General features: G+C 36.8%; 3 protein-coding genes across 5 annotated transcripts in view; all 3 read right to left on the bottom strand.

The window, feature by feature from the left end:
- Nucleotides 1–14842, bottom strand: part of LOC121913603 (major histocompatibility complex class I-related gene protein-like) — a 35381-nt gene extending 20539 nt beyond the window's left edge. Inside the window, exon 1 of the mRNA XM_042436313.1 lies at nt 14701–14842. Coding sequence (XP_042292247.1) covers nt 14701–14746 — 46 coding nt within the window. The 5' untranslated portion in view covers nt 14747–14842. The remainder of the gene's footprint in view (nt 1–14700) is intronic.
- LOC121913586 overlaps nt 1–27064 on the bottom strand; it is a 46100-nt gene that overhangs the window by 9304 nt on the left and 9732 nt on the right. The window contains exons 6-9 of the mRNA XM_042436261.1: nt 10946–10963; nt 5013–5279; nt 3445–3723; nt 2941–3237 (exon numbers count right to left, since the gene is read on the bottom strand). Of these exons, the coding sequence (XP_042292195.1) occupies nt 2941–3237; nt 3445–3723; nt 5013–5279; nt 10946–10963 (861 nt within the window). The remainder of the gene's footprint in view (nt 1–2940; nt 3238–3444; nt 3724–5012; nt 5280–10945; nt 10964–27064) is intronic.
- On the bottom strand, nt 21–25385 carry LOC121913608 (major histocompatibility complex class I-related gene protein-like). Of its 3 annotated transcripts, none has more exons than XM_042436324.1 (7): nt 25278–25385; nt 22477–22743; nt 20652–20930; nt 19662–19964; nt 16991–17089; nt 16728–16745; nt 16081–16504 (listed from the first exon to the last, which is right to left on the bottom strand). In XM_042436324.1, the coding sequence occupies exons 1-7, from the start codon at nt 25324–25326 to the stop codon at nt 16431–16433; spliced, it is 1089 nt and encodes a 362-aa protein (XP_042292258.1). In that variant the 5' UTR covers nt 25327–25385; the 3' UTR covers nt 16081–16430. The 3 variants fall into 3 exon arrangements, with proteins under 3 accessions (XP_042292259.1, XP_042292258.1, XP_042292260.1); XM_042436326.1 differs by having other exon boundaries at nt 16728–16741; XM_042436325.1 differs by lacking the exons at nt 16081–16504; nt 16728–16745 and adding an exon at nt 21–1101.

Here is a 27064-nt window from a genome sequence, read left to right as displayed (position 1 = left end):
AAAAATAAAATTAAGTTTGTTTTCAGGTAAAAAGATGTAGTAAATGTAATAGTTACTACATTGTAGTATACTTGGGTCAGAATTCCTTATGTGGGAAATTCCTTAAAATCAGTGTGTTTGCTTCCTTGTCCACTGGAAATGAATGTTCAGTGATTGTGTAACCCACTCGTGCTGTAGCCTCTCTACACACCCAGGGACTCTGCGTTGTGTTTTTGTTTTGTTGTGTGACTTTTCTGTCACAACGAAGGGCGGGATTATCTTGCAGACAGACTGAATATGAGCAGCCTTCCTTGTTCTCATCATCCAAAGTGAAATTGGCCATTGATATCTATGTTCAAGAAATAGTGCATGATGTAACTTCCGCTCAACTCAGAATTGAAGTCTACAGATATTCTGCGTGTGAGCTGTTTAGGGACCATCGGTAAATTGTACTGATAGACATGTGAGGCATTTAGGGAACATGGGTGGATTAGAGTGTCTACTAATAGCTTGCGTGTGAGATGTTTAGGGAGCATTGATAAATTGTAGGGTCTACCGATAGCCTGCATATTAGGTGTTTAGGGAGCATTGGTAGATTGTAGTGTCTACCAACAGTCTGCATGAGAGGTGTATAGGGGAGGGGCACAACTCTTTAGAAATTTGCCCGTTCCAAACAGGCATGTTTTGAATGAGCACTGCACTAGTAAAATATAAATGTATATATTCAGGCAGACAATGACACTATGTGAAAGTATCAGTCTCCATGGTATAATGAGGCATAAAACACAATCACAAAAACACACATTTGATTGATTGACTGATTGATTTAGGTCTAAAATATCACATTTTGGAATATATCGATAACCAGACTTAATTTATCTACTATGCTTTCAATGTACTATCATCATTAGTTAAAGATTTTTTTTCCAGCTAGAATGTGACACAGAAGTTTAACACTGAATTAGGAAACAATTTGTATTTTGTGTACACAAGTGGGCAGCTTTGGTTAACCGGAAGTGTGAATAAATAGTCTTTCATTTTTCTTGGTACCACATGAAGTCTCTCACTGTACTCAGGCTTCTGGATTCGGTTGCTCAGAGAGCTCAGTGATGTTGTCAGGAGCTGAAAGGTCAGAAACACACTGTTAGTTCATTTATCCTGCACTGAACTGGCTTTAATTTTCAGTATGCCCAGTGTCTGCAACACGTCCAACATCTGATATCTCACCCAAAACCAACTGACGCTGCATCTGTTAGAATCAATGACCTGGCTCACCAACTTGAATGTGACATTTGCAACCTGCAGCATCCAACCCCATGAACTTCAGATTAAACAGCAGCACAATAACATAATCTGTCTTTTATTTCTGCAAAGAGTTTGATGCCAACATTACATTACTAGATACTGTTGCTATGCCTGTCAAGCTTTTAATTTTAGCATGGCACATAGGCAGTTTACAATGATGACAGTCGCAGATTTTATAACAATGATGAAGTACAAAAAGTATTTTTAACTGGTGATCATTGACTTTGCAGGCTGAAATGATAAGTTGCTGATACATTTTATCAACTACAACTGGCTAGCCAATTAACTTCATGAGTGTGTTGAAAAGTCCATCTCAGACTGGCTTAGTTTTGTTCTTTACAATTTACAATTAATGGCTTCATACATGATATCATGCTAAAAGACTGAGTATAAAGCAACATTTCCCTGACATAAATCCAGCATCCTCACCAGTTTCCATCAAACTCAGAGACAAGTGTTTTAAATCATTTATGTAAATTTAGCTTGACCCATAGTCGGAATGGTCACAATTATGAAAATAAGATCCAGGTTGGAAAATACCAGAATTTTTCTTTAAATTGTTACTGGTGATGCCCCGAGAATACAATTAATATTTCTATTTACTTAACTTTATTTTCCAGTAACCTATAAGTATCCTGATAGAAGTGCATGTCTGATTAGATAAAATAAGACCAAAAGACAAAAAATATTATTTCACACATTTGTAAATGCCAGTAAATCAACCTCTCACCACTGAATCCGATAGTCTCTCTTACTTTCTCTCCTACATAAATTACATAAATATTAGGATTAAAATAACATTTTGCCCTTCTACCCTTTGCCTATTACATTTCTCTATCATCATTAAACTAGTCTCACTGTTGATAGCTTCGGACTATTAACTATTCTTTTTTCTTTATAATCTGGTTAAAAGCATCAGCTGAAAGTCAATCTAAGCACACAAAACATTTAATAAAAACATTGTTCAGTTTAAGTCTCTCACCTCTCTTCTTTTTGTAAAACATGAATCCAGCAGCAGCTATGAAAGCAAGAGCAACCACTGTAATGATGGGGATGGTCATATCTGTAAGTATCTCTGTTAGGCAAAAAAAAACCAAAGAAAAAATGACTAGAAGCAGGTTAAAACTGATGTACATCTATCCATCTATTTACTAAGACCAGATGTGTCATAATTCTATTAATAAAACAGACAAAGAAACACAGTTGACAATTAAAAAGACAAAGAAACTATGCTTTAGGACGAGAGTAGCTAGAAACAAGATAACAAACAAACCGTCAACAAACTAGAACCAGAAGTAAGGACGAAAAGCACAAAATCACGTTTGCAGAGACTTCAACTTCATATTTGACACAAAAGTTTGAACCACTGACCAACTGACAGCACTGACTTTTGAGAGAACAGAGAGTAGGAGAATCCAAAATGAGGAAGCTAAAAAAAGGCAGTTTGCAGTTGTAGGACAGGAGTCTATGGTACAAAATTTTGGAATCAATTTATCATCCAAGGTAGCTAGCTGACTCGCTATCTGGCAGTTCAGGCTATTTGTCCAATCCAGCACCAAAAAGGAGACAAAAAATTAGTATTCCTTCTGTTCATGCTTAAGTAAACTAAATTTGTCTTTTTTGTCTCACTTGTGTAACATTTAATTCCAGTCTCACCCCAGTTGCTTCTGATCACAGCTTTGTCCAGTTTGGTGATGATGTCGTCCCTTACACCAGAGAGATGAAACACACATTCGTACTTCTTCCAGTCATCAGGTGAGACTGATGAAACGTTCAGGTCAACACTCAACTGGAAGGATCCATCATGGTTGGGGAGGATCTCTCCACGTTCCTCATGAAGCTCCTCTCCATCTGTCCTCCAGAACATATCGGCTCTGTGAGGGTAGAAACCTGTAGCGAAGCAGCTGACTGGAGAGGAGAGAGTCTTCTGGAGGAGAGACACTGAGGGAAGCTCTGGAGAGTGTGAGAGAGAGCAAGACAGACAGATAATGGTAGAGAGAAAAACAGAAACCGAACATCACAGACAGACACATTATAGTTCATTATATGCAATAATTCTCTACATGTTGGTTCATTTTAATTCTAATGTTACTGCACATTATCAACAGAAATATAAATATCATTGTGTCCATGAAACTACATCATATCATGTGATTCTACCTGTTCTCATGAGAGAGTTCTTCCCATAGTCCAGACTCATGTTCATCCCCTGAGGGCAAATATTGGTGAGGAAGTCCTTAATGTGGTTTAATCCAATGTTGTAACTCTCCCACCTGCGTTCAATAATGACAGCTTGTGGTTTGGAAGCGATCCATCTCATTGTCTTCAGGTCAAATACTAAGAAGTCTTCTCTATCATAACCAACCTGAACAAAACCGGTAATCTCTTTAGTCTCATCGTCCCATTCACAGCCAGCCATAACCTGGACAATATGGACACCTGAAAGAGAGACAGAGACGCAGACTGCAGTAAACCAGAGTGAGATCTCAGCACAGTCAGCTATCATCAGTTGATATCACATCTTCACCACAGAGACACACTGATCCACACGCACCAAAACTGAAGATCTACACCTTCTGCTGTTATTGGCTGGATGGAAACCACTCACAGCCAATCATCATCTGGACAGTGTGGACGACTCAGAGAGAGACAGAGAGGCAGAGACTGCTGGGAAACAGAGTTCATTCCCTGTCTTTACCACAGAGACACACTGTCTCCACTGAGACCAACACACAGTTTATCTATACTGTTGAAGGTGGTGTGACTTCATGTGAGCTGCAGGAACAAACACAAACACACACACACACCAAAGGTGGAGTCCTGACTAACACACACAGATAAAACCTGATCCTGGACTGAAGATTAAATTCACTTAAACCCTGCAGCCAGTGGATCAGTCCAACAATATCCTTCTCCTGTGAGAAACTACAGACTAGACGGTCCTGAAGCTGCTCCAGAAGATTCCACTGAAGGAGGGTTTTATTCAGGATTAGTCACTAGACTCCACCTGCTCAGCCAGGACGTTGTGTCCTGTTCTGCATGTGTTACTATACACGGATATTAAAATTGCTAAGCTTAGTTTAATAATATGCAGCCATGGTTTTTGAAGAATATTTAAATTAAGTCAAGGGATATTGGGGCTTTGTACAAAGATGAATTGTTCAGTATGTTCTGTTAGTGGGAGAAACAAACCTAATTTTGGGTTAAACTGAGAACAAATCCTGACAAAATTCTTTTGTGGAACAATTTAAACACATAAACTAACTTGGTGGCAAAGGTATAAGAGCCATAATATACTCCATAGTTTCCTGATACAGAAAACAAAGGTCATGGTATTTTTTTTACCTCCACTTTTATCTTCTTGTTTTGTGCATTATTGCTTATATAATATCTGTTATTTACAATGATGGAAACACTGCATTAGTGCACCACAGTATTACCTTGTTAAACAGTTAACAATGTGTAAATAAAACACAGTTGATGGATGAAGAGGGGTGGGAGAGAGATCACTTTGATCTTCAGTTGGGGTGGTGGGGATGATTTTGGAGATGGTGTGAGAGAAATTATCTGTGTTGTGTGTATGATGTATAAAGTTGCTTAACATGTATTCACCTATTGTATTCAAGTGAACTGTTGTTCATGTAGATGCACAAATAAATGAAGAAACAACTACTTAAACACACAAAAAGAACATTAAAGAAGTAAAAAATTAAAAAGAAAATATGTACCTCTGGTTTGGTTAAAGCGCTGATTCAGTTCGACAATGTCAATTTTTAGAATCATATGGAGAAACACACAGGTCCGAGTGTAAACCTCCAACAGCTGAGGATCATCTTTGATTATTTTTTTTGCCCAGTCCTGTTTGGGTTCTGCTCTCTTGCTGTTGCTGTCACAGTAACCCGACTGAACTTCATCAACCATTAAAACAGCCACAAACTCTGGGAAGGTTTGGAGTCCAGAGGATCCAGTCAGAAAATATGTCAAGGAGTGTTTCACTGTAGGACAAAGTTTTAAATAACAATTTTTCATGAATATTTTTCATACATGATTCTATGAGCACAACAGACTTTACATTTCTGTTCATCCAAAGAATAATAAAGATTATTGTATTTATTTTTTAAACCTTTATTTATACATTAATGAATACATATTTAGAGTAGGTTGGCTAAGCATAAATGCTCTTTAACAGCAATGTTCTGTTTGAAAGACACACAAACACAACAGAAAAACAAACAGAATCAGGCTTATGTAGAGCAGGTATGGGCAGGTATAGGGAGGATTTTGTGGATGGTTCAGTAAGTATTTAGATTTTTAGGTGGCATTGCAGATTACTCCAAGAGACTGACAGTTAAAGCATGCAGTTTCATTTTGGTACAGTGTGTTTCTGTAGAAATGATTGCATGTCTTGTATTAACTAAGATACTAAATGTGTTTGGTTTCATATAATCTATTATCAGGATTATCTTGAAAGTAACACATTGTTAAAACGTATAGCAAAAGTCTGGGTCAGCCATATTAGGTAGAAAGCATATTAAATTGTTAATCTGGACATACAGGATGTATAAAGCTGTAGATTGCACACTGTAAACATAAACTTTAGCAGAATAGTTAAATAGCCTGTTGATGATGGTAATGACATATTTTGATGTTGCTGGAACATCCAGAAGGGACGTCTAGCTGATGGTCAGGTAGAACATTTTTTGAACCACAACAGGACTTCTTGATGTTCAGATGACAGTCATTCACATCTCAATGTTTGCTGTGTTGAAGTAAGTAAGTGTCAGTGTGCAGCCGTTACTATTTTCAAAGAAGATAAACACATGCAAGCCGCAGAGAAACATTTAACCACCATGAAAAAAATTAGTGACCAAAGGGACAGAGAGGTCATATCTGACTTACGTTATCTAACACCTTCTTTCTCTGAGATGAATCATGTCATATTTAATCTCCCGCTGCATTTGTTGCATTTGACACTGACAAACAAGGTAACTCTCCTTGTTGTTAACTTTCTACAGTATTGTTGTGAGGACAGAGTGTGACTGGCTTCATAGTTCACTTCAGAGTTTTTTTTCCAACAACTTACCCTCATACTTTCACAGTAACATGACAGTGAACGCTTCTGACTGATAATTAACTATTCTCTAATGGAAGGATGCCAACTTCACATTTCTCCCTTCTGGAAGACGTTGGTTAGTTTTCTCCACTTTAATCAAGAATTACTTGGCAGTGGTATATTGGAGTTGTAGGACGTGTATATATACGTATTATTTGTTATAAATGTCTAATTTTAAATTTTATATTTTGTATGTCCTCTAATGTTGAGAGTTGTGTTTTACAAGTTTCTATTGTTAAAAGCAGTATGTTAATCTGTGCGGTGTATGTACAGTTTATGAATATTATGCATTTCTATTTTAAAACAGAAATATGAATGTTGAAATAGAAGTTACACAACTATTTAAAAAAGATTATTACGTTACCTGAAGATACAACATCCCAAAAGAGAAGCAACAACAGAATCCCCTTCATATTGCTTTGATACAAATGTTAAAAAAGGAAGGAAGACAACAGTGAGTACAGTCAAATGGAATGACCAATAGAAATTATGAATAGCTGTGCATCATGTGTTACCAGGAGGAGTCAATGCATTATCTGACTGGCTGATCAGATTCAACAAGAAAATGCAGGAAATGTGTGTGTGCGTGTGTGTGTGTGTGTTTTACCAGAAGTTTAATAGCATGTAGTAACATGAGTAGCTGTTTAAAGTCGAGGATAAAATTGATCGGTAAATGTTAATTAAAGTGACACAATTAAGAAAGTGTAACAACAGAGAAAATGCTCTTTAAAAGACAGAGTGCACCGGCAGGTAAAGTAAGACACCCAAGTGTATCTACAATATACAGTATAGCACAATTAATACAATGAGGAACTAAAAGGGAATTTAAACATTTTCTGCTTCCATGTGAACTTTATAATTTGAATCTCTTTTACCTTTGCCTGCATTCCAGTAAAGCTCTTTGTCTGTGCTTGTCTGCTGCTGAAGTCCAAAACACACCGTATCATGTAACACACAGAATCTGAGACATCAGACATGATACAGTTCCTCACCTGAAGAGCTAATAATGTGTCCAGCTGCAGCTTGCCAGAAAATTAATATTTTTAATATTATCTTTACAATCTGTGGGACTGTGGATTATCAAGGTCTGGGTTTGTCTATGTGGTGGAAGTTTAAGATGACTTCAAAGAGAGCAAGTTGTCTTTAAGATGTTTATTGCAATATCCAGAATACACATTTGCAAATGAGGATCTCCCAGTTTGCAAAGCTGAAAGATACTGTATGAAGTTCAGTGTTGGTATTTGTTCATACAGGCATCTCGTCACAGAACATCCCATATTCGTCATCCTGACAGGGGTCTTTTAATTAATGCACAATGTTCCTTCTATTCATTCAAAGCCTTATCTATCTTTCTTCCTTAGTGAGTTTTGGGTTGCGCATTTTTAAATGTAAAACTGAGCTGATCTCATTACTGGACCATTAAGATTGAAGACACATTGTTATTTACAGTATATATCTGCAATTTATAGTTGTTTTTATTAAAATGAATAAGAAGCAAACTTTTCAGTTGTTTACTGTAACATTTACAGTAAGAAACTGTTCATGTAGATTACACTAGAAACACTGTAAAAATGCAGTATATTACTGCAGGCCTAGCTACAGTATCAAACTGTAAACTTCACATTCTAATGCAGAGTACTGTAATACATTTTACAGCACTTAACTGTTATGGTAAATTACAGCAGTGACACTAAAAAAACTGTAAAATGTTGGCAAATACAGTTGCAGGTAGTTTACTGTAATTTTGCAGGGAAATTTGTTACAGTATAATACAGTACATGCAATACAGTAGACGGGGTCAAGATACAGTGATCAGGATGTGACACAGACGCACAAACAACCACTTTAGATCCATTTATATTTTCAACCTGAGCACTAATTTCTGTTTAAAGGTCTCACCCGACTGCATTAATATTGCTTTGTGTATTTATGTTGTTATAATTTACATATTGTAACCCCGCAAAAACAAACAAAAACTTTTGTTCATTGTACTTCTTGGTCTTTTTATTTTTGTTTTCATCTCATTTACATCCTTGGTAACAAGCAACCTGCTAAACATGCATCTTTTTTAATTTACTCTCTCCTTCTTCCTCATAGATTAGATTTTGGTGTGATAGGTCTACTACAGATCTCTCTGGATTGCTGATATGCCAAAATGAGCAGAAATAGCACAAGTTTACATTAGAGAGTAATTAAAATGAGAAATCAGTTTATATGGCATCCTTCCTCCAGAGTTTTAATTAATGAAGTTTAAAATCTTCTACATTCAGTTAATGTTAGATAAAGTGGAATAATATTACATAACAGTGCTTAGTGCTTACCATTAATATTGTACTATCAGGGCTCTACCCTCTAGCCCAGTGGTTCCCAACCTAGCGGTCAGGCACCTCAAAAGGGTCACAGGATAAATCTAAGGGGTCGTGAGATGATTAATGGGAGGGGAAAGAAGAAAAAATATTCTGATACACAATTTTGTATTTTTTTTTTTAACTTTTCTATAATATTTGTTTTTTATGAGTTGTTGTACCTCTTTGTGTCTCATTTAAATTAATATATATGAAACCATTTAGGAGGGAAATCATTGTGCAGACAACTAATTCATTTCAGAAAACAACTACATGCTGCTTTTTTGGGGTCACAAGCCAAAAAGGTTGGGAACTACTGCTCTAGACTACTGACCATGAGTAATTATAATTACTTTGCCTGCACAAAAAACTACTTTAAAGCTCAACATCTTTAAGTTGGAGCTATGTTTATGTAGTCTGTAAGAAAATTCTTCTTACTGAAACAACAGTTGACAAACATATGTTTGAAATATTTTTAACTTTATTAAAAAACACACACACACACATAACTCACACAACCTCACCACTACAAGTAGAGATGTTTGCTGTGTTGCATTACACTGAATAAGATCAATATCAGGCTGGTGTATCACTGCCAAGTAATAACATACACAAAAACAATGTTTTATGAAGATAGTTTTTCTGTAGTTTCTGTATCACAATTATAGGGTTGTAGTTTTCTGCAGCTATGTAATCATATGTCTGTCTGTCTCTGTCAGTGACTTTTTGTCTTTACACCTGTTTTTCCACTGAAAAGCCTTCAGTTTTTGTCCTCCATCTCACATTAGGTAATTTTGACATTTTTGTGGTGAATGTCTTCAAGGTTCAAATTTAGGTCATATTTTACCTAAACCCATTTGCACATTTTATGTGTTTCAAATTCTGTAATATAAATGATTTTGCATCTTCATTTGACATCAAACAGGTGCTGAGTTACCTTTATATCATTAACCTGACTGTGCGGACTTGAAAAGGAAGTGGTGAAGTCCAAGACTGTCTGAGACATTTATTTCCTCTGATAGATGCAAAACATGCATTAAAGGTTTCTGAATGACATGAATGACAGTTTCTGCTGTCATCAACACAACACTGATATTAGTGAAATAAGACAATATAAATCTATCTATTAGCCTGTCCAGGAATTTTAACTGTCTCCTACTGTAGATTTGTTGTTGTATTAAAATTAAAGATATTTTAAATTTTATCTGATGATAATTTACAAGTGCTCAAATCTTCGGTAACATTGGGGAAAAGTTATTTAGACCTACAGTTTAATTTTAGTTTTCACTTTAACTGTATTGGTCTGATCTTCTGGAAACAGGCTGTTTGTAAGAATCTTGCTTTAACACTTTAGGTTGTATGTAACTTTCTGACGGGTCCTGTGACGTCACATCTCAATCTCACTATGTAAAGAAAGGAACCTCTGTGTGTATGTAAGTTTGTCCTTCATGTATCTCGAGAACCGTTCATCTGATCTACTTCATACCTGGCGGGTGGATTGCTGGGGAAACGAGGAAGTGCAGTGTCAATATGTGAAGTTGTTTGGATGAACAATTCTCGAGAAATATATAAAAAATACCTCATAAACAATGTTGCTTCTACAATGTTGATTTACTTCTTCTTCTGACTGCGAAGTTAACAAGCAGAAATTCAGACGTCGCCATGCTGCCATTGCAACCCACATTGTGGTTAGAGCAGAGATTACATCTGTAGTGATGATGACTTGAAAAGTTTAAGAGACTTAAGCTCTACTATTGAACTGTGTAACTTAACTGTGAGTGAAACTCAGCATGTTAGTGCTGGATGTCTCAGGCACATTTTGAACGGGCACTACAGTTCATCCGATCAACTTCAGCTCAACTCAAAATTGTAGTGTCCAGATATTCTGCATGTGAGGTGTTTAGGGAGCATCGGTAAATTGTAGCCTCTACAGATAGCCTGCATGTGAGGCGTTTAACGAACATTGGTAAATTGTAGAGTCTACTGATAGCCTGCATCAAAGGTGTTTAGGGAGCATCAGTAAATTGTAGCATCTATCGATAGTCTGCATGAGCATCGTTTAGGGGATGGGCCCTGTTCTCTTTAATTCAATTTAAACCGTTAACTGCATTTATTTGTACAGAGAGAGAGAGAGAGAGAGAGAGAGAGAGAGAGAGAGAGAGAGAGAGAGAGAGAGAGAGAGATAAACTGACATAATACTCACAGTTTGCAGGCCTGAATCCTGAAATTCAGATGAGAGATTACAATACTTCAGAATTTAAAATTTCAGAATTTATGAAAGCAAACAAAGAAAAAACTAATAAATGTTTTATAGAAACACTGTATTAATTTGACTGATTTCTGCTTTTATTTTCAAAGGTAAGAGAACTCTTCAGTAGGAGGTCACGTTACTGAACATCAGCCAGGTTACACTGTTATTTGTTGTTAAAATGGCTTCATGATGAGTAAAAGTATGGTTGTCACTCACCATTATATCTCCTTCTCCAGAAGAAGACTCCAGTGATGCAGACTGCCAGGAGCAGCAACAGTCCTACAACACCTCCAATAACAGGACCAGCAGGGAACTCTGAGGGAGAAACTGGAACCGAAACAAAACATTCACAGTGCATCAAGGGCATGCCAATGTACTTTTGGTATTTTCTACTATAATGATGTATGATAATCATACGACATTACTGACAATCACATTTTTTACGTTCATCCCCTTAAAACACAGAGCTTTCCCTGTCATGACACACAGACAGTTTGGGAATCCTATATTTTTTTATTATTGTCCAGGATGTGCAGAGTTGCAAATATGAGTACAGCCGCTCAATTATACTGCCAAAAGCAGATGATGTATCGTTTTAAGTCAAAATCACGTTACTGGACATGTTGATCTGATGTTAAATTTGGCATCACAATAATTCATACAATGACCATCTGCAGGTGAAAACCACCTTAGTGCTTCAGACCTCTGTGTGTCCATTTTATGTCTATGTTTTACCCGTCCCCTGTCTTTGCTGTATTACACCTTTTGTGTTTTTGTTATTGTAATACTAAAGCTTTGTTCTTTATGTTTTTCATCCTGTCATCTTTGAGTTGATCACCTTGTCCTCCCTGAAAGCTCTTGCTCTCTCCTGCATGGTAACATGTTTCCTTAGATCAGCAACAGTTCTATTTTGTTCTTACTTTGTTTAATAAATGTTATTTTCACATACAAACAGTAGATTGTCTTGTGAGTAATCCCATGACAGTGCAACAAATAAAATACAAGTAAAGTAAAAAATGTGGTCTAGCATGTTGTATTTCGTCTTTCTGAAATTATTTTTTATGTTTAATTTGGTTAGATTTGTGTGCTTTACATGCAAAGCATGAATAAAGTGGTTTGTGTAACTTTAGTGAGGTTTCTGCATCTGGATTAGTAACAGTACACTCTCAACTGTGATTTTCCTCCTAATGGAGCACATTCTGATGATCAGACCGGTGCAGGTGATGAAATGACCTCAGGTAAATGCCAGTTCACAGATGCAGACCTGTGCTCCTAACCATGTGCTGACACACCAATAGATTTGAACTGGTTTTCATTCAATCCAGTTCTGTAGTTAAGTAGGTCATGAGCATAATGTAACAAGTAAGAAACAACATTTATTTGAGAGAGCATGATGGTAATTTTGTTTGTTAACCCTGGACTTAACTAAGCTTTGGTTCCAGAAAGTCAGGATTGATAACCTTGTTTAAAACTTATCAAATTGTAAAATCAGAACCCAGGCTTAATATCTTCTGAATGTTCATGGCAAATTTCATGTATACATTTAATAAAAAAAACATCATGAATTCAGTATTCCAGTCTTACCCCAGTTGGTTCTGATCACTGCTTTGTCCAGTTTGGTGACGATGTCATCCTTCACACCAGAGAGATGAAACACACAGTCGTACCTCCTCCAGTCTTCAGGTGTGACTGATGAAAGGTTCAGGTCAACAGTCATCTGGAAGGATCCATCATGGTTGGGGAGGATCTCTCCATGTTCCACGTCCTCATGAAGCTCCTCTCCATCTTTCCTCCAGAACATCATGGCTCTGTGAGGGTGGAAACCTGTAGCGTGGCAGCTGACTGGAGAGGAGGGAGTCTTCTGGAGGAGAGACACTGAGGGAAGCTCTGGAGCGACAAATGGTGAGGGGTCAGGAAGTGAGGTTAGAAACATAAGAGGTATTTTAATAGCATTGTGTCCATGAAGCTTCATCAGGTCATGTGACTCAACCTGTTCTTAGCAGAAAGCTCTTTCCGTAGTCCAAACACCTCCTCATTAACTCAAGGCAACGCTGGGTGAAGAAATCCTTCCAAATTTCTTTTTGAACTGTGTCTCTGTCTCACTTGTGTTTGGTGATGACAGCTTGTGGTTTTGGAGCGATCCATGTCAGTGTCTTTGGGTCAAATGCTATGAAGTCTTCTCCATCATAACCAAACTGAGCAAAAACATTAACCTCTCCAGTCTCATCATCCAATTCACAACCATTCATCCTCTGGAAAATGTGGACACCTGTGAGAGAGACAGAGTGCAGAGTGAGATCCCACAGAGGGTTACAGGTGGCTGGAGCCTATGTTTAGAAAATGTCGAGGAACATGTGGAAGAGTCACCTCTTCATTTGAGCATCAAGATCAAACCAAACATGACAAAAAGGGCCACACACTCACACACACACACACACACACACACACACACACACACACACACACAAAAAGCTGTATATAATATTAATATTGACGACCCATTTTGAAAGAGTCCCTCACATTACATGGCTGGTAATAGAGGGAAGGAAATGAGAGAAGTATAAATGCACATTTAGCAAACTGTGTATGTGTTTGAACATGTGAACATGTGTGTTTATAATGGAACTTTATCTGTTTGTTATTTGACAAAAAACACAACTTTACATTTTTACATTATTTTTACTTACCTTCAGTTTGGGTCAGTTGCTGCTTCAAAATGTCAATGTGATCTTTGTAGTCATATTGGTTTAATAAACACTTATGAGTGTACCACTCCAAGAGTTGTGGATCATCGTCAATTATTTTTTGTGACCAGTCCTGTTTGCCTTCTGGTGTCTTACTGATGCTGTCACAGTAACCCATTGGAACTTCATCAACCACCACAACAACCACAAAATCTGGGAAGTTTTTGACTCCAGCAGACGTTGTGAAGAAAAACTTCAGTGAGTGTTTCCCTGTAAGAGAAAGAGGTTTGAAGGGTTTTTAAGTTCATTTTTTATATACATGTGGTTATCCATACTTGTGATAATCGCATTTAATTACACATACATAAATATTTTGTCCAGCATTAAACCTCAGACACACAAAGTTAGTGATAAGCTGGTGGTGAAAGTAGAACATCTATCAACCTAAGATATTATACTTGGAATGATTGAGACTAAACAAAAGCTAAAAGAAGAGTGAATATTGACTTTCCATTGGCCAGGCAGCCAAAAACACAACTGAAAACACAAATAAATACTGGATATGTTAATAGGCAATTTTTTGTCGACACATTTGCCATAATGACCAAGGCAGATTTTTTAACCTTACTGATCATCATTTCAAGGTTAGTAATTACTACATATACATTCAAGTGTAAATCTAAACAAAATGTTAAATCTTGACATAAATATCTGTACACTGCTATGAGATTCCTGAAAGCGGAAGAACATATGGTGAGCAAAGCATATGCCTAAATAGTGAAATATATATATATAGAAATTATGTGATTTTATTACATTATTTAATTTGATAAATCATATTTTTAAAAATCTGTATATAATCATAATAATTAGTTTACCATTGCTAAAGCCCTTGATTAAACCTTTCATAATAGATGACTTGTCAAAAATGGCATAAGTAAAGTTTGATTTAAACTGCGTAAAATGCCCAATATGAAAGTGAAAGTGAATTGTATGACGCTAGACCTTATACAATAATCTCACCTGAAAGTGTGACAGGAAAGAAGATGAGCAGAAAAACAAGCTCCATCGTCTTCACGGCATGACTTTTTGCTGGGTCCTGTTGAGCGATCACTGCAGCAGACAAACCAGTCGCCGTTTTGATTTTGTTGTGCGTCTTACTGTATTTTGTGGGAAGGGAGGACCGAAGCACGCCACCAGTATCACATTGCGTCTGACGCGTGAAGGCGTCCAGCCCACTGACTATCACTAATATATACAGACACAGATTTCACCCTTGGAACAAATGTAATAATTGTACATATTTGATAGCTTAAGATACAAAAAAAAAAAAAAAAAAAAAAGATTTTAAAATAGATGATTTTAACTGACCGCAGTGGGGCGATTTTGACAGCTGCCAGGATCAAACGTCTGGACTTATAGTGGATAACTGCTCTGAATTGCCTGACTCTGGACATCAGTTATTTTGCTTCAATTAGTACAACTCGATTGCCTACATTAGTACGACTAATGTAAGGCAAGGCAAGTTTATTTGTATAGCACATCGCTACAAGGGAATTCAAAGTGATTTACATAAAACATTAAAAGCATTAAGACAAACATCATAAAAGGACATTTAAAAACTGTAAATTATTTAAGTTAGAATGTATTTTGGTCCTAAACCATTCAGTGCTTTATGTATAGGGTGACTTGTATGTCAGTGTGACAGACTCTCAAGATCTGCATCTAAAATGAATTACAAAATATTTCTTCTTCCTCTTTGGTGCTCCTCCAGCTGGTGGCGCCCTTTAAACAACATGCCATGCTTAAAAACAGCAGGTGAACAGTGTCTGAAAATCTGTTATGATGTTGTGATTCCGGTGACTAAAACTGGTAATTCTGTTTTTTTGATCAACTCAGCAGTAAACATAACAGAACTACAAAATAAGTTATACGGCCCATTATTTTTTAATTTAATGACAAAGTATTTTTGAGGTGAAAGTGAAACAACAGGAACTTACTTTAAAGGGTACTCTGTAGGGATGTGCAGAAAGCCCAGTATTTGTATTTGTATCTACATTTGTTAAGGCAGCAAAATTATTTGTATTTGTATTTGAATTTGAATAAACGTGGAAAGACGCTTTTATAATCCTGTTTTTGTTTTTATTATGTTTTTAATTTTAGAAAATTAAAGTGTGTCAATAAGTGTTCATGAATAAACTATCTTATGGAGGAGGTCCCCACACCGGTTCTCTAACTGGAGTCTTCCAGATCATAGACAACTGCACTGACTACTGAGCTAAAACTTTACTAAACGCCTCATTGCAGACAGACCTCTACCTATATATACACCCATAACACAGAGACAGCACACCATGTAACGAGTAGGAAAGAACTTCAAAGGTGATTCTTGCTTTGCACGTTTCTTTTATTGCCTGTTTTTTACAACCTAAGTGCAGCAGAGGAGAGATACTGAGATAACGATGTAACCGACCTGCGCACAGGTACCTGACATGGGATTTTTTCTTCCCCAAAACAAATAATTTAAAAAAATATTTGTATGAAACAAATATTAGTAAAAAAAAACAAAAAAAAAACACACAAAAACAAAACACTATTTGTGCTTTGCCGAATAACGTATTTGTATTAGGGCACACCCCTAGTACTTCAGCTAGAATGTGACACAGAAGTTTAACACTGAATTAGGAAACAATCTGTATTTTGTGTACACTATTGTGCAGCTTTGTTTAACTGGAAGTGTGAATAATTAGTCTTTAATTTTTCATCGTCCCACAAGTCTCTCCGTCTTCTGAATTCAGTTCAGTGAGCACAGAGATGTTGTCAGCAGCTGAAAGGTCAGAAACACACTGTTAGTTCATTCATAGTCAGAATGGTCACAATTATGAAAATAAGACCCAGGTTGAAAAACAGCAGAATTTTCCTCTAAATTGTTACTGGTGGTGCAATGGATACAATTAATATTTCTATTTACTTAACTTTATTTTCCAGTAACACATCCTGATATAAGTGCATGTCAGATCAGATAAAACAGAGAAAAAACAAGTACTTACAAGGTGGAGGGCATCTGGCTGAAATAAGAACAAAAAACAAATAATATCATTTTACACAGTTGTAAATGCCAGTATATCAGCTTCTCACCACTGAATCTGATTCTCTCTCTTTCTTTCTCTCCTATATAAATATTATAATAAATATAATATTATGCCTTTCTACTATTAATTGGGGCTTATAATCTGGGTAAAAGCATCAGCTCAAAGTCAATCTAAGCATATAAAACATTTAATAAGAACATTTCACAGTTTAGGTCTCTCACCTTTCTTCTTTTTGTAAAACATGAATCCAGCAGCAGCTATAAGGATGACAGCAAGAGCAACCACTGCAATGATGAGGATGGTCATATCTGTAAGTATCCCTGTTAAGCAAAAAACAAAGAAAAAATGACTAGAAGCAGGTTAAAACAGAAGTACATCCATACATCTATTTAGTAATACTAGACGTGTCATAATTATATTAATAAAACAGACAAAAAAACAAAAGAATACATTAATTCATAGACAATGAAAGAGATAAAGAAACTACACTTTAGGATAAGAGCAGCTACAAACAAGTAAACAAACAAACCACTGAACTTGGGGGTTCACAAAATAAAGATAGATGTTTTTTTTCAAAGAAACATTGTATATCCATTATTTGATCATGTCAAAAAGTCTTCTTTCAAGGCACTGGTGGTGGTGAGCTGCCTTTCATGGGTGTGCAAGGAAGAGTGTGAAAGTGCCCATGCAGACTACCATACCACACCACTGGATTAGACCAGAACCAAATGTTTTATGAAAATAATCACATTCATACAATTAGTTTACTCTTTGTATTTATTATTATAGAGCAAGACATTACAATAAATTATTAGTTCTGTGTTATTATAAACAAGACTAGGTCAAAACCTAGTATATGGCTGGACTGTGTACGGTCAAAGTGTGAAATTGCGGCCAATGTGTTACAGTGATAGTCAGTGGTAGTGTCTATAATGTGAATTCCTGGATATTAAATGTTCATCTGCAATTTTTCCTGTTGGTCCCAGTAATATTTGCTGGTATAGTATACTGAAGTAGCATAACACATGACATGGTTAAGCTATGTTTGAGTCAAAAAAGGTGGTAGATGCAGTTGCAAGAGCAATACTTTCAACTCATATCTTAAGATGTTTGATTTGAAATAGAACTTACTTTAATTATAACAAGTCTAATTATCTTTTAAGTTCCCACGCTCTTTCATTTTTTTACTCTGTGGATGTCTTGTTTTTCACTCTGCATTGAGCTTTTTTTCAGAGTGATGGTTATTTGGGGTGCTTTAACTGTGCGCTCTCCCTCATGCCTCTATGTGCCTTTTTTCTGCCTCTTTCCCAGTAGATGATCGTGGAGGCTGTAGTGGAAATTGTAAATGAAAGTTTTGACAACATTTTGGGTGCGAATTCAGGAAACTTATCTCTGCCCAGTTACCGAAAATCAAGCACACCTACAGAGCAGCCGCCCCATACTAAACTGATATAACAGTTATATGAGTCGTATGTTTTACCTGCAAGACTCGTGTTTTAGTACTGTTGTTCATTGATTGTGATGTGAAAACATCAGAGAAATAAAAAGCTTGCATTCTAGTATTAGTTCAGTTATAAAATGCAAGCACAGCACAGAGCGTCTCTCCTAGCAGCTGCTAACAGCGCTGTTAGCTGATGAGTCAATCACACTGAACGGTAGAGGAGGAGATGGCAGAGATGCTGGTACGTGTCTGCTTAAACAGGAGTTTAGCCAAATTTGCTGCATTTAACACTAGAGCTGAGAGCATCAGGGCAGGAGCAGGAAAAACAGTCACTCTGTGTCGCGCTGCTGTCCTCCACTTCCATCATCTTGTGCTGATTCATTTTGAAAGAACAGCCAATGGGGAAACTCCAACACTGGGCAGGCTGACTCACTCAGCTACTCAGTCAGTCAGTCAGTCAGTCAGTCAGTTAATCACAGACAACCAGATGAGTTGTAGGGCTGGTCCATGGCCGGTCTAGCCAAAAATACAGATAATATAATATACATATAATATCCTTACATGCATTTTTGGCTATGTCCACTAGGGGGTTCAGTTAGCCCACTGAACTAACACAAACTGCATCTGTGGTTGCAAACCATCTGGACAGTGCTGACCTTTAAGAGCACAGAGAGTAGAAGAATCCAAGATGAGGAAGCTATCATAGCTGTATAACTGTCCCATAAAAAAGGGCTTGGTTTTGTGACGGCCCCTCTGCTTTGTGCTTGCTGCTGCTGTGCTCTTTGTTTGCAGGGGCAGGTTCCTGAGCACACTAATTAGCAGGATGGGACACACCTGGGCCCGGTGTGCCCCATATATATAAAGTCAGAAGCGGCCAGTTCAGATCACACAGCATATATTCACTCATCCACTCCCTACATAACTGATTTTACAGACTAACCCTACCTATTGTTATCTTTTGTTTGTTTTGAGTACATTGTGTTAAATAAATTTACTTTTTTGATATTGAATACCTGTGTGACTTCCCTTTTTTGCCACAGTCTAGAGCCGGGCTGTGACAGTTTGCACTTTCCAGTCAGTCATACGACAGGAGTTTACGGTACAAAACTCAGAAATTAACTTATCATCTGAGACAGCTAGTTGACTCGCTAACTGGCAGCTTAGGCTGTTTGTCCAATCCAGCACCAAAAAGGAGACAAAAAAACAAGCATGAACTGCAGGAGTACTACAGTAAACTAAATTTGTCTTTTTTTGTCTTACGTGTGTAACATTTGTTTCCAGTCTTACCCCAGTTGGTCCTGATCACAGCTTTGTTCAGTTTGGTGATGATGTCGTCCTTCACACCACAGAGCTTAAATACACATTCATACTTCTTCCAGTCTTCAGTCTTTAATGTATACATTACATGTATACATTAAATAAACATTGTAAAGTCAGTATTCCAGTCTTACCCCAGTTGGTTCTGATCACTGCTTTGTCCAGTTTGGTGACGATGTCGTCCTTCACACCAGAGAGATGAAACACACATTCGTACCTCCTCCAGTCTTCAGGTGTGACTGATAAAAGATTCAGGTCAACACTCATCTGGAAGGTTCCATCATGGTTGGGGAGAATCTCCCCATGGTCCACGTCCTCATGAAGCTCCTCTCCATCTTTCCTCCAGAACATCTTGGCTCTGTGAGGGTAGAAACCTGTAGCATGGCAGCTGACTGGAGAGGAGGGAGTCTTCTGGAGGAGAGACACTGAGGGAAGTTCTGGAGAGACAGAGAGATTTTCTTTAACAATTACTCAGCTACTCCTGAGGATCTCCATGCACTCCAGCTGTGCAGTATAAGACTAATTTTTTTGTTCTGATATTTAGTTTCTGAAGGTTTACACACAGCATACGGACTGCTGTACTAATAAAGGATGATTGGTGTGTTGTCTTGTACTAATGGAAGTTTGCCTTCAATACACAGCCAATTTAAAGGTAGCCTGTGGGGTTGTCTTGCAAACTACCATGTCTTTACACTTAGGTCTCTAGTTTCAATGCAGTAAACTAACAACCAATGACGCTGCAGTGTGCTCACATGTTTGCACTATTAAACACAATCAACCTGAGCATGGCAACTTTGATGAGAGTGTCTCATGAATAGGAATTCTGAATATAAATAATGGATGGCCTACCGTTAAGGGAAGTTTCATTTGCCATCACATTGGGTTAATTGATTCACAAGTGAGTAACTGGTGAGGTTTTTGCAACTGAGATAATTTCCTAAAAAAGGTCAGCTAGGGGTAAAAAAAAAAACAAAACCCACAGAGCACCTTTAAAGGGCTCGGATCAAGATGTCCCTAATATATAATATATATTCCTCCAAATATTACTCTGGGGCTCCTTTAGAAATTGAGGAGGCATACAAACATGTTTATGTACATCAAATTACATCATGTTATGTGATTACCTGATTTTTGTGGGGAGTTGTTTGCATAGTTCACATACTTCTTAAGGAAATGAGTGCACTCATTGGTAAGGGCATTCTTCCAGTGAACATTTCTATCCATATCACTATCCCACTCGTGTTTGATGATGACAGCTTGTGGTGATGGAGCAATCCATGTCATTGTCTCCATGTTAAATATTATGAAGTCTTCACCATTATAGCCATAGTGATTAAAACCTGTGAATTCTCCAGTCTTATCATCCCATTCACAGCCATTCATCCTCTGAAACACATGGGAACCTGAAAGAGAGACACAAAGACAGAAACTGCAGCAGCATTGATTGGTATCAAATCCTCACTAGAGACTCATAGTGATCCACAGACACTAAAACAGGGGATATATGGAAACCACTTAAAGCCAATCATCATCTGGACAGTGTGGATGACCTGCATGGATGTTCAAAATGGAAGCTACATACGTTTGCTTCTTTACAGCGTATCAGTATGAACAATTTAAGTAATCGAAAATAAACACCACCAACGTTTCTATATTGCTTGTTTAAATACAATCATCTAGTTGCACTGAGTTAGTCTTTGGGATTAAAAATGGATTTCACTGCTTTTCTAATGAACTGTATGGGTAATGAACAGGTGCATTTTTCAGCATGTTCACTGAGTAAATCCTCACGATACTGAAGCCAACTGTAATCATCTGTCAAACAGACATGTTTCAAAATTACATTTTTTTTTCACACAAATTTTTGTGCAATTTACAACATGTGCACCTCCTCAGCTATTTCTCAAACAATTACACAAGAGGGGTAAAAACTGAGTGATGTGTAGGCTCCACAGTTACTGATTATAGACCTTGGGATGGGTACAGTTGAGATTCTATTGAAACTTGCAGTGGTGATTACTGTATTTTTTTTTACTTTTGAAACAACTTAAGACAAATTAAGTGTTGTGTTGTACATGGGTAATGTGACACACTCTTCTGCCAATAGTGTACAGGTGGCAGTAACACACCAAGTAAACATGGATGTAAACAATGCAGGTTTCAAAATTTTATTATTATTATTATTTTTTAATCAGCTTTTAAAATGTTTTATGAGGAAGGCAATGCATTCAACATTTTGGTGAATAACACTGAATGTAAACATAACTTTTGTTTGTTTACATAAAGCTCAACAGGGAGCCTTTAATGTTTTCAGAGCTGCAACAGTAGCCGTTTTTCCATCAAACTGTTAAGCATATTTTAAGCAAACTTTTGAAATGACGCAAAAAAGGAAAAAAAAAAAAAGAAAAGAAAATGCAAAGTATGCCAGTTTCCATGAACTGGTTTGGAGTGAATAAACTAGACTACACAGTGTTGTTTTGTCAGAAGTTAGCGGTATAGGCTACGTCATGCATGGGTGTAATAAACAGAGTAGAAGAAGTAGAGGTTGTGGATTGGAAATAAAACCAGTCACCTTGGCCGTCTATGATAGAAAAATGGAGAGAAGTCTTAAGGAATTTGTTTCAACTGGACAAGTTGTAATTGTTCTTTCATGTTCATGCTGTTGTTGCTTCTACCAGCCATGTTTTCGTGCATTATGAGAATATCTGGGAAGACACTGACACCAGAAAAAGCTGATCCGTCATGTAAGTAGTGTTTGCTATGTCAGATGGTGTATCCATCTCCTATTTAGCGCATCAAAAACTTTTTTGCATAATTGAGTTTTGTCCAATTTTGCCATTTTCATCAAACTTTTCAACATGTGCATAAAAATACCTTGATGGAGAAAGGGCTAGTGTCCCAGAAAATGTACTTAAGTAACTGAAAAAAACAAAACAAATTGTAACGTACCTTCAGATTGGTTAAAGCGTTGCTTCAAACTCTTGATTTTGGATCTGAAGAATTCCCGGTTATGTAAAAGCCGTTGAATGTACAGTTTAAGATGCTGAGGATCATCTTCTATTATTTTTTTCCCCCAGCTCGTTTTAGTTTCTGGACTTGTTCTGTTGCTGTCCCAGTAACCCACTTCAACTTCATCAACTATTGTAACAGCCACAAACTCCGGGAAATTTGAGACCCCATCCGTAGCGGTGAGAAAATACTTCAGGGAGTGTCTTGCTGTAGGACAAACACATTTATGAATTATACAAATTTGTTAATATGTCCTGTTTGACTGGTTTTCAATTCAGTAGTTTGGACATGATATTTCACAAAACAATTACACCACAAGGTCTATAGTAGCTATTTTTGGACACTGTGGCATGTCTTACTGCCGGCCAGAGTGTCCTCTGTGATACTACCATGAGGGCGCCAAAGTCAAAATTGTGGCCTTACGCCCATATATACTAATTATCTACATAATTATCTCCACAAATTAAAACATACTTTCAGCATATATGAGCCACAGTTGATAGACACGGAACATTTCAGCTTCAAAATGTATGAGGCTATTTAGATATTAATGGGTGCATTGAAGTCTTACATTAAAATGTGTAATGTGAATGTGAATTGTTTTAAGTTTATGTGAACCTCAGACCTTATTTTCAGCATTCTCCACAAAAGAAAAGTTGTATTTCAGTTTAAAGACTAATAGACCAAAGAGCAGAGAACATATTAAAGGCAAGTTCTCAATAGCAGGTCTGGGATTATTGGTTGTTTTTGCCTTTTTTTGATCATGAATTTAATTTTTTTGTTTTGTTTGTTTTTTTTTTTACTAGTGTAAAACATGTATTACTGCATTCTGTAAGGCAGAAAACATAAAAATCAGACTTAATAACATAAAGTCAATTACAGTATGCATTTTCCATTTTCCTGTACATCTTTATTCTGTCATGTTGCTGCACTGTTGTCTGTCTTTAACCCCTGGATGGGGCCCCTTGAGCTTGGTTTTGTTTTGCTGTTTTGCTGGACTTGGTAATTTATCTTTTATATTAACTTCAAAAACATTAAGTGATATAAATATTTTTCAAAAATGCTTACTTTTAATATTATTTTATTATATGCAAAATACATTTGACGTGTCAGTGTTGTTATTTGCTCGATTATTTTGTGGATTATTGCCTTGCATGGCCTTTAGTTTCTCAGTGGTAAACAGTTGTAAAGGCCAATAACTGCAGGCTGAGTGTGGAGATCCTGAAGTGGGTATATTCTGCCTATTCCGTTCAACTTTGGTTGCTACAGCAGCACCTGTGACTGGCAGACAAATCTCAAGAGACTCTGGACATGATGCACAGACTGGCAGTTCCTACCATATGATATTATACTGAACACATGTCAATAGTGAGTCATAGTCATAGCACCACATACTGACAACAGGAAGTCAGCGTAATGTGACAAACATCATCCAATTTACATGAAATTTACATGGTGTGGTCTACAAATGCTATAGAGCAACATCACATTTAATTAGTGGGTGTTCTCTAGCACCACATAGTGGATACAAGAAGTGATAGTTATCTCCTACATGAAATGTCCAATATTTATGAAAATGTATATCCATGTCAGTTCCCCTCTGGTTAATGTATTGCTTTATTGTTTCACTTATGTAGTATTGCCTATGAGCAACAGGAAGTGAAGCCTAAACGACACATAGTTCATCAAATGTATAGACAGTTTCCAATATGTCATCTCCAGCACTGTGTACTGCACACACACACACACACACACACACACACACACACATATCCACATATTTATACATATATATATATATATATATATATATATATATGTGTGTGTGTGTGTGTGTGTGTGTGTGTGTGTGTGTGTGTGTGTGTGTGTATATATATATATATTATGTTCAGAATGCAAAATGTGACGCACACCAAAAAAGGGAACGACAAAAATTTTGCCCCCCTCAACCTCTCCCCTGTTACCAATAGTTACAAATGACTTAATACTAAAGGCTAAGTAGTAGAGGTCCAGATAAGCCAACTGAGAGAATTTGGTGTGTGTCACATCTTGCATTTTTAATATAAGAGGGGAGTCAGATTTTGGTTGATGTAAAAACTAACACAATAAAATATGACTCCCTCCTCAGTCTCTCCCCGTTGCCACTAGTGACAAATAGGTCCAAATATGTGAGCAAAGAGATTTCTTTTGAATAAATTGTTTAATGTAACATAAGAGGGGACCTGGATTTCGATAGTGAAACTTGCGTAACGAAACTAAGTGAAACGAACTCCCTCATAAAACCACCTCCCTCCAGATTTACTGTTCTTTCATTATTCATTAATCCTGCAGTAAAGATAATACGACTGTTTCCAATAAATATATTTAAACAGAGGCAGAGATCGCGAGTAGCTTGTTGCGTGAAGTGTGTGCGCGTGCAGGCGAAGAGGAGTCAGATTCTGCGGGGAGGAAAGGAAAATTCCACAACACCTGTTAATTATACGGTAAAGTTACACTCTAAATCCCCAGTTATTACTCCCTCTCTCCTCATTGTCTTGTTTTCTTCCGCTGTATATACATTTAAATACCACATATATGTTCGGATTCACGTGAGGAAGTTACCGTAAGCTTTGGGAAATTAGTGACCGGAACTTACCATAGGAAGTTACACGAAGTTCAACTGTATTAAAAAGTGTTACCGAATATAAGCATGAATGCTGAAATAGAAATTACACAACTGATTAAAAAGATTATTCCGTTACCTGGAGATGCAAGATGGCAAAAGAGAAGCAACAACACGATCCCCTTCATCTTGCTTTAATGCAGACGTTAAAAAAATACTTCACGACGGAGGAAAGACTGTCAACAGTGCACACGGTGCAAGTGAAATGACCAATAGAAATGCAGGAAATGTGTGCGTTTGTATGTGTGTGTGTGTGTGTGTGTGTATGTGTGTGTGTGTGTGTGTTTACCAGACGCTTAGATAGCATGTAATGACGTGAGCAGCTGTTTAAAGTCGAGAATAAAATTGATCCTAAAATCAGCAATTAAAGTGACAAAATTAAGAAAGTGTAACAACTCAGGTGAAAGAAAATGCTCTTTAAAAGACCAGTAGGCAAAGCAAGGTAAGACTAGATTGTATATGGCACAATTTATACAATGAGGCAGTTTCAAAGTGCTTTACAGAGAAGGAGTTATATTCAAAAACCCTTGAATGACTCCTTACATGTGAAAAAGGGCTTAAGAATTCAATATGTGTGTCATGTAACACACAGAATCTCCTCACCTGAACAGCTAATAATGTGTCCAGTTATCATCTTTAATATTATCTTCACAATCTGTGGGGCTGGAGGTTATCAGGTCTGGGTTTTTCTACCTCAGTGAGTTTCTCCTTTTATGCTGTGAAAGCTACACAGCTAATACCTGCAATACAATAGACATGGTCAAGATGCAGTGATCATGATGTGACACAGATGCACAAACAACCACTTAGATCCATTTAGATTTTCAACCTGAGGACTAATTTCTGTTGAAAGGTTTCACTCTACTGCATTTGCATTGTTGTATCTCAGTCTCTCAACTTCCCTTTTTTAAGTTACTCTCTCCTACTTCCTCATACATTAGATTTCTATGTCATAGGTCACCAGATCTCTCTGAATTGCTGACATGCCAAAATTAACAGAACTATTAGTATTTATATAAGATTATATTACAGAGAAATAAAAAATAGGAATTAGAAAGTTTGTTCAGATGTCATCCTTCCTCCAAAGTTTTAATGAATGAAGTTTAAAATATTCTAAATTCAATGCTCTAGACTACTGACCATGAGTAATTATAATTATATCATCTGCACAATAGACTTTTTCCCTGCATTTGTAGTTCAACATCTTTACGTTGGAGCCACGTTCATTTAGTCTATGAGAATATTCATCTTACTGTAACAACAGTTGACAAACATATGCTTGAAATAACAAGGATTTTATTTTAAAAAAACAACTTTATTACAAAGAAATGTAATGACGACAAATATGTCTGACAGTCAGTTATGTAACTCAACATAAGAAATGATTTTGAGCTTTTCTTTTCAACATCTACTTGTTTATAGAAACTAAACAGAGAAGTACCTCATCTTTAAATTCATGCAGTTATTATAAACATTTACATGAGATAAATGTATATACAAATATTTTGAGGAACATTATATGGATGTGATGAGAATAAAAGAGAAACAAGTCACATGCAAATCACGTACACACAATTATCTGACATTCAAATTATACAAAATACTTTTTTTTACATTTTACAATCTGTTATACAATATACATTAAACATTAAGTTCTTCAAAAATATCAGTGCTGTGGGCACAACAAATTCAATTTCACACAAAGATTAGTCACAGCTCTGGACTGTGGCAAAAAAGGGAAGTCAAACACTTATTCCATATTTAAAAAAGTAATTTTATTTAAAACAAAGTAATCAAAACAAACCAAAGTAACACATTGGTGGGGTGAGTCTGTAAGATCAGTGATGTAGGGAGTGGATGGGTGAG

This window comes from Thunnus maccoyii, chromosome 15 (genome assembly GCF_910596095.1).
Source record: "Thunnus maccoyii chromosome 15, fThuMac1.1, whole genome shotgun sequence".
NCBI lineage: Eukaryota > Metazoa > Chordata > Actinopteri > Scombriformes > Scombridae > Thunnus > Thunnus maccoyii.
Note: the sequence above shows the minus strand (reverse complement) of the source record. Positions and strands in the feature narration are given on the sequence as shown.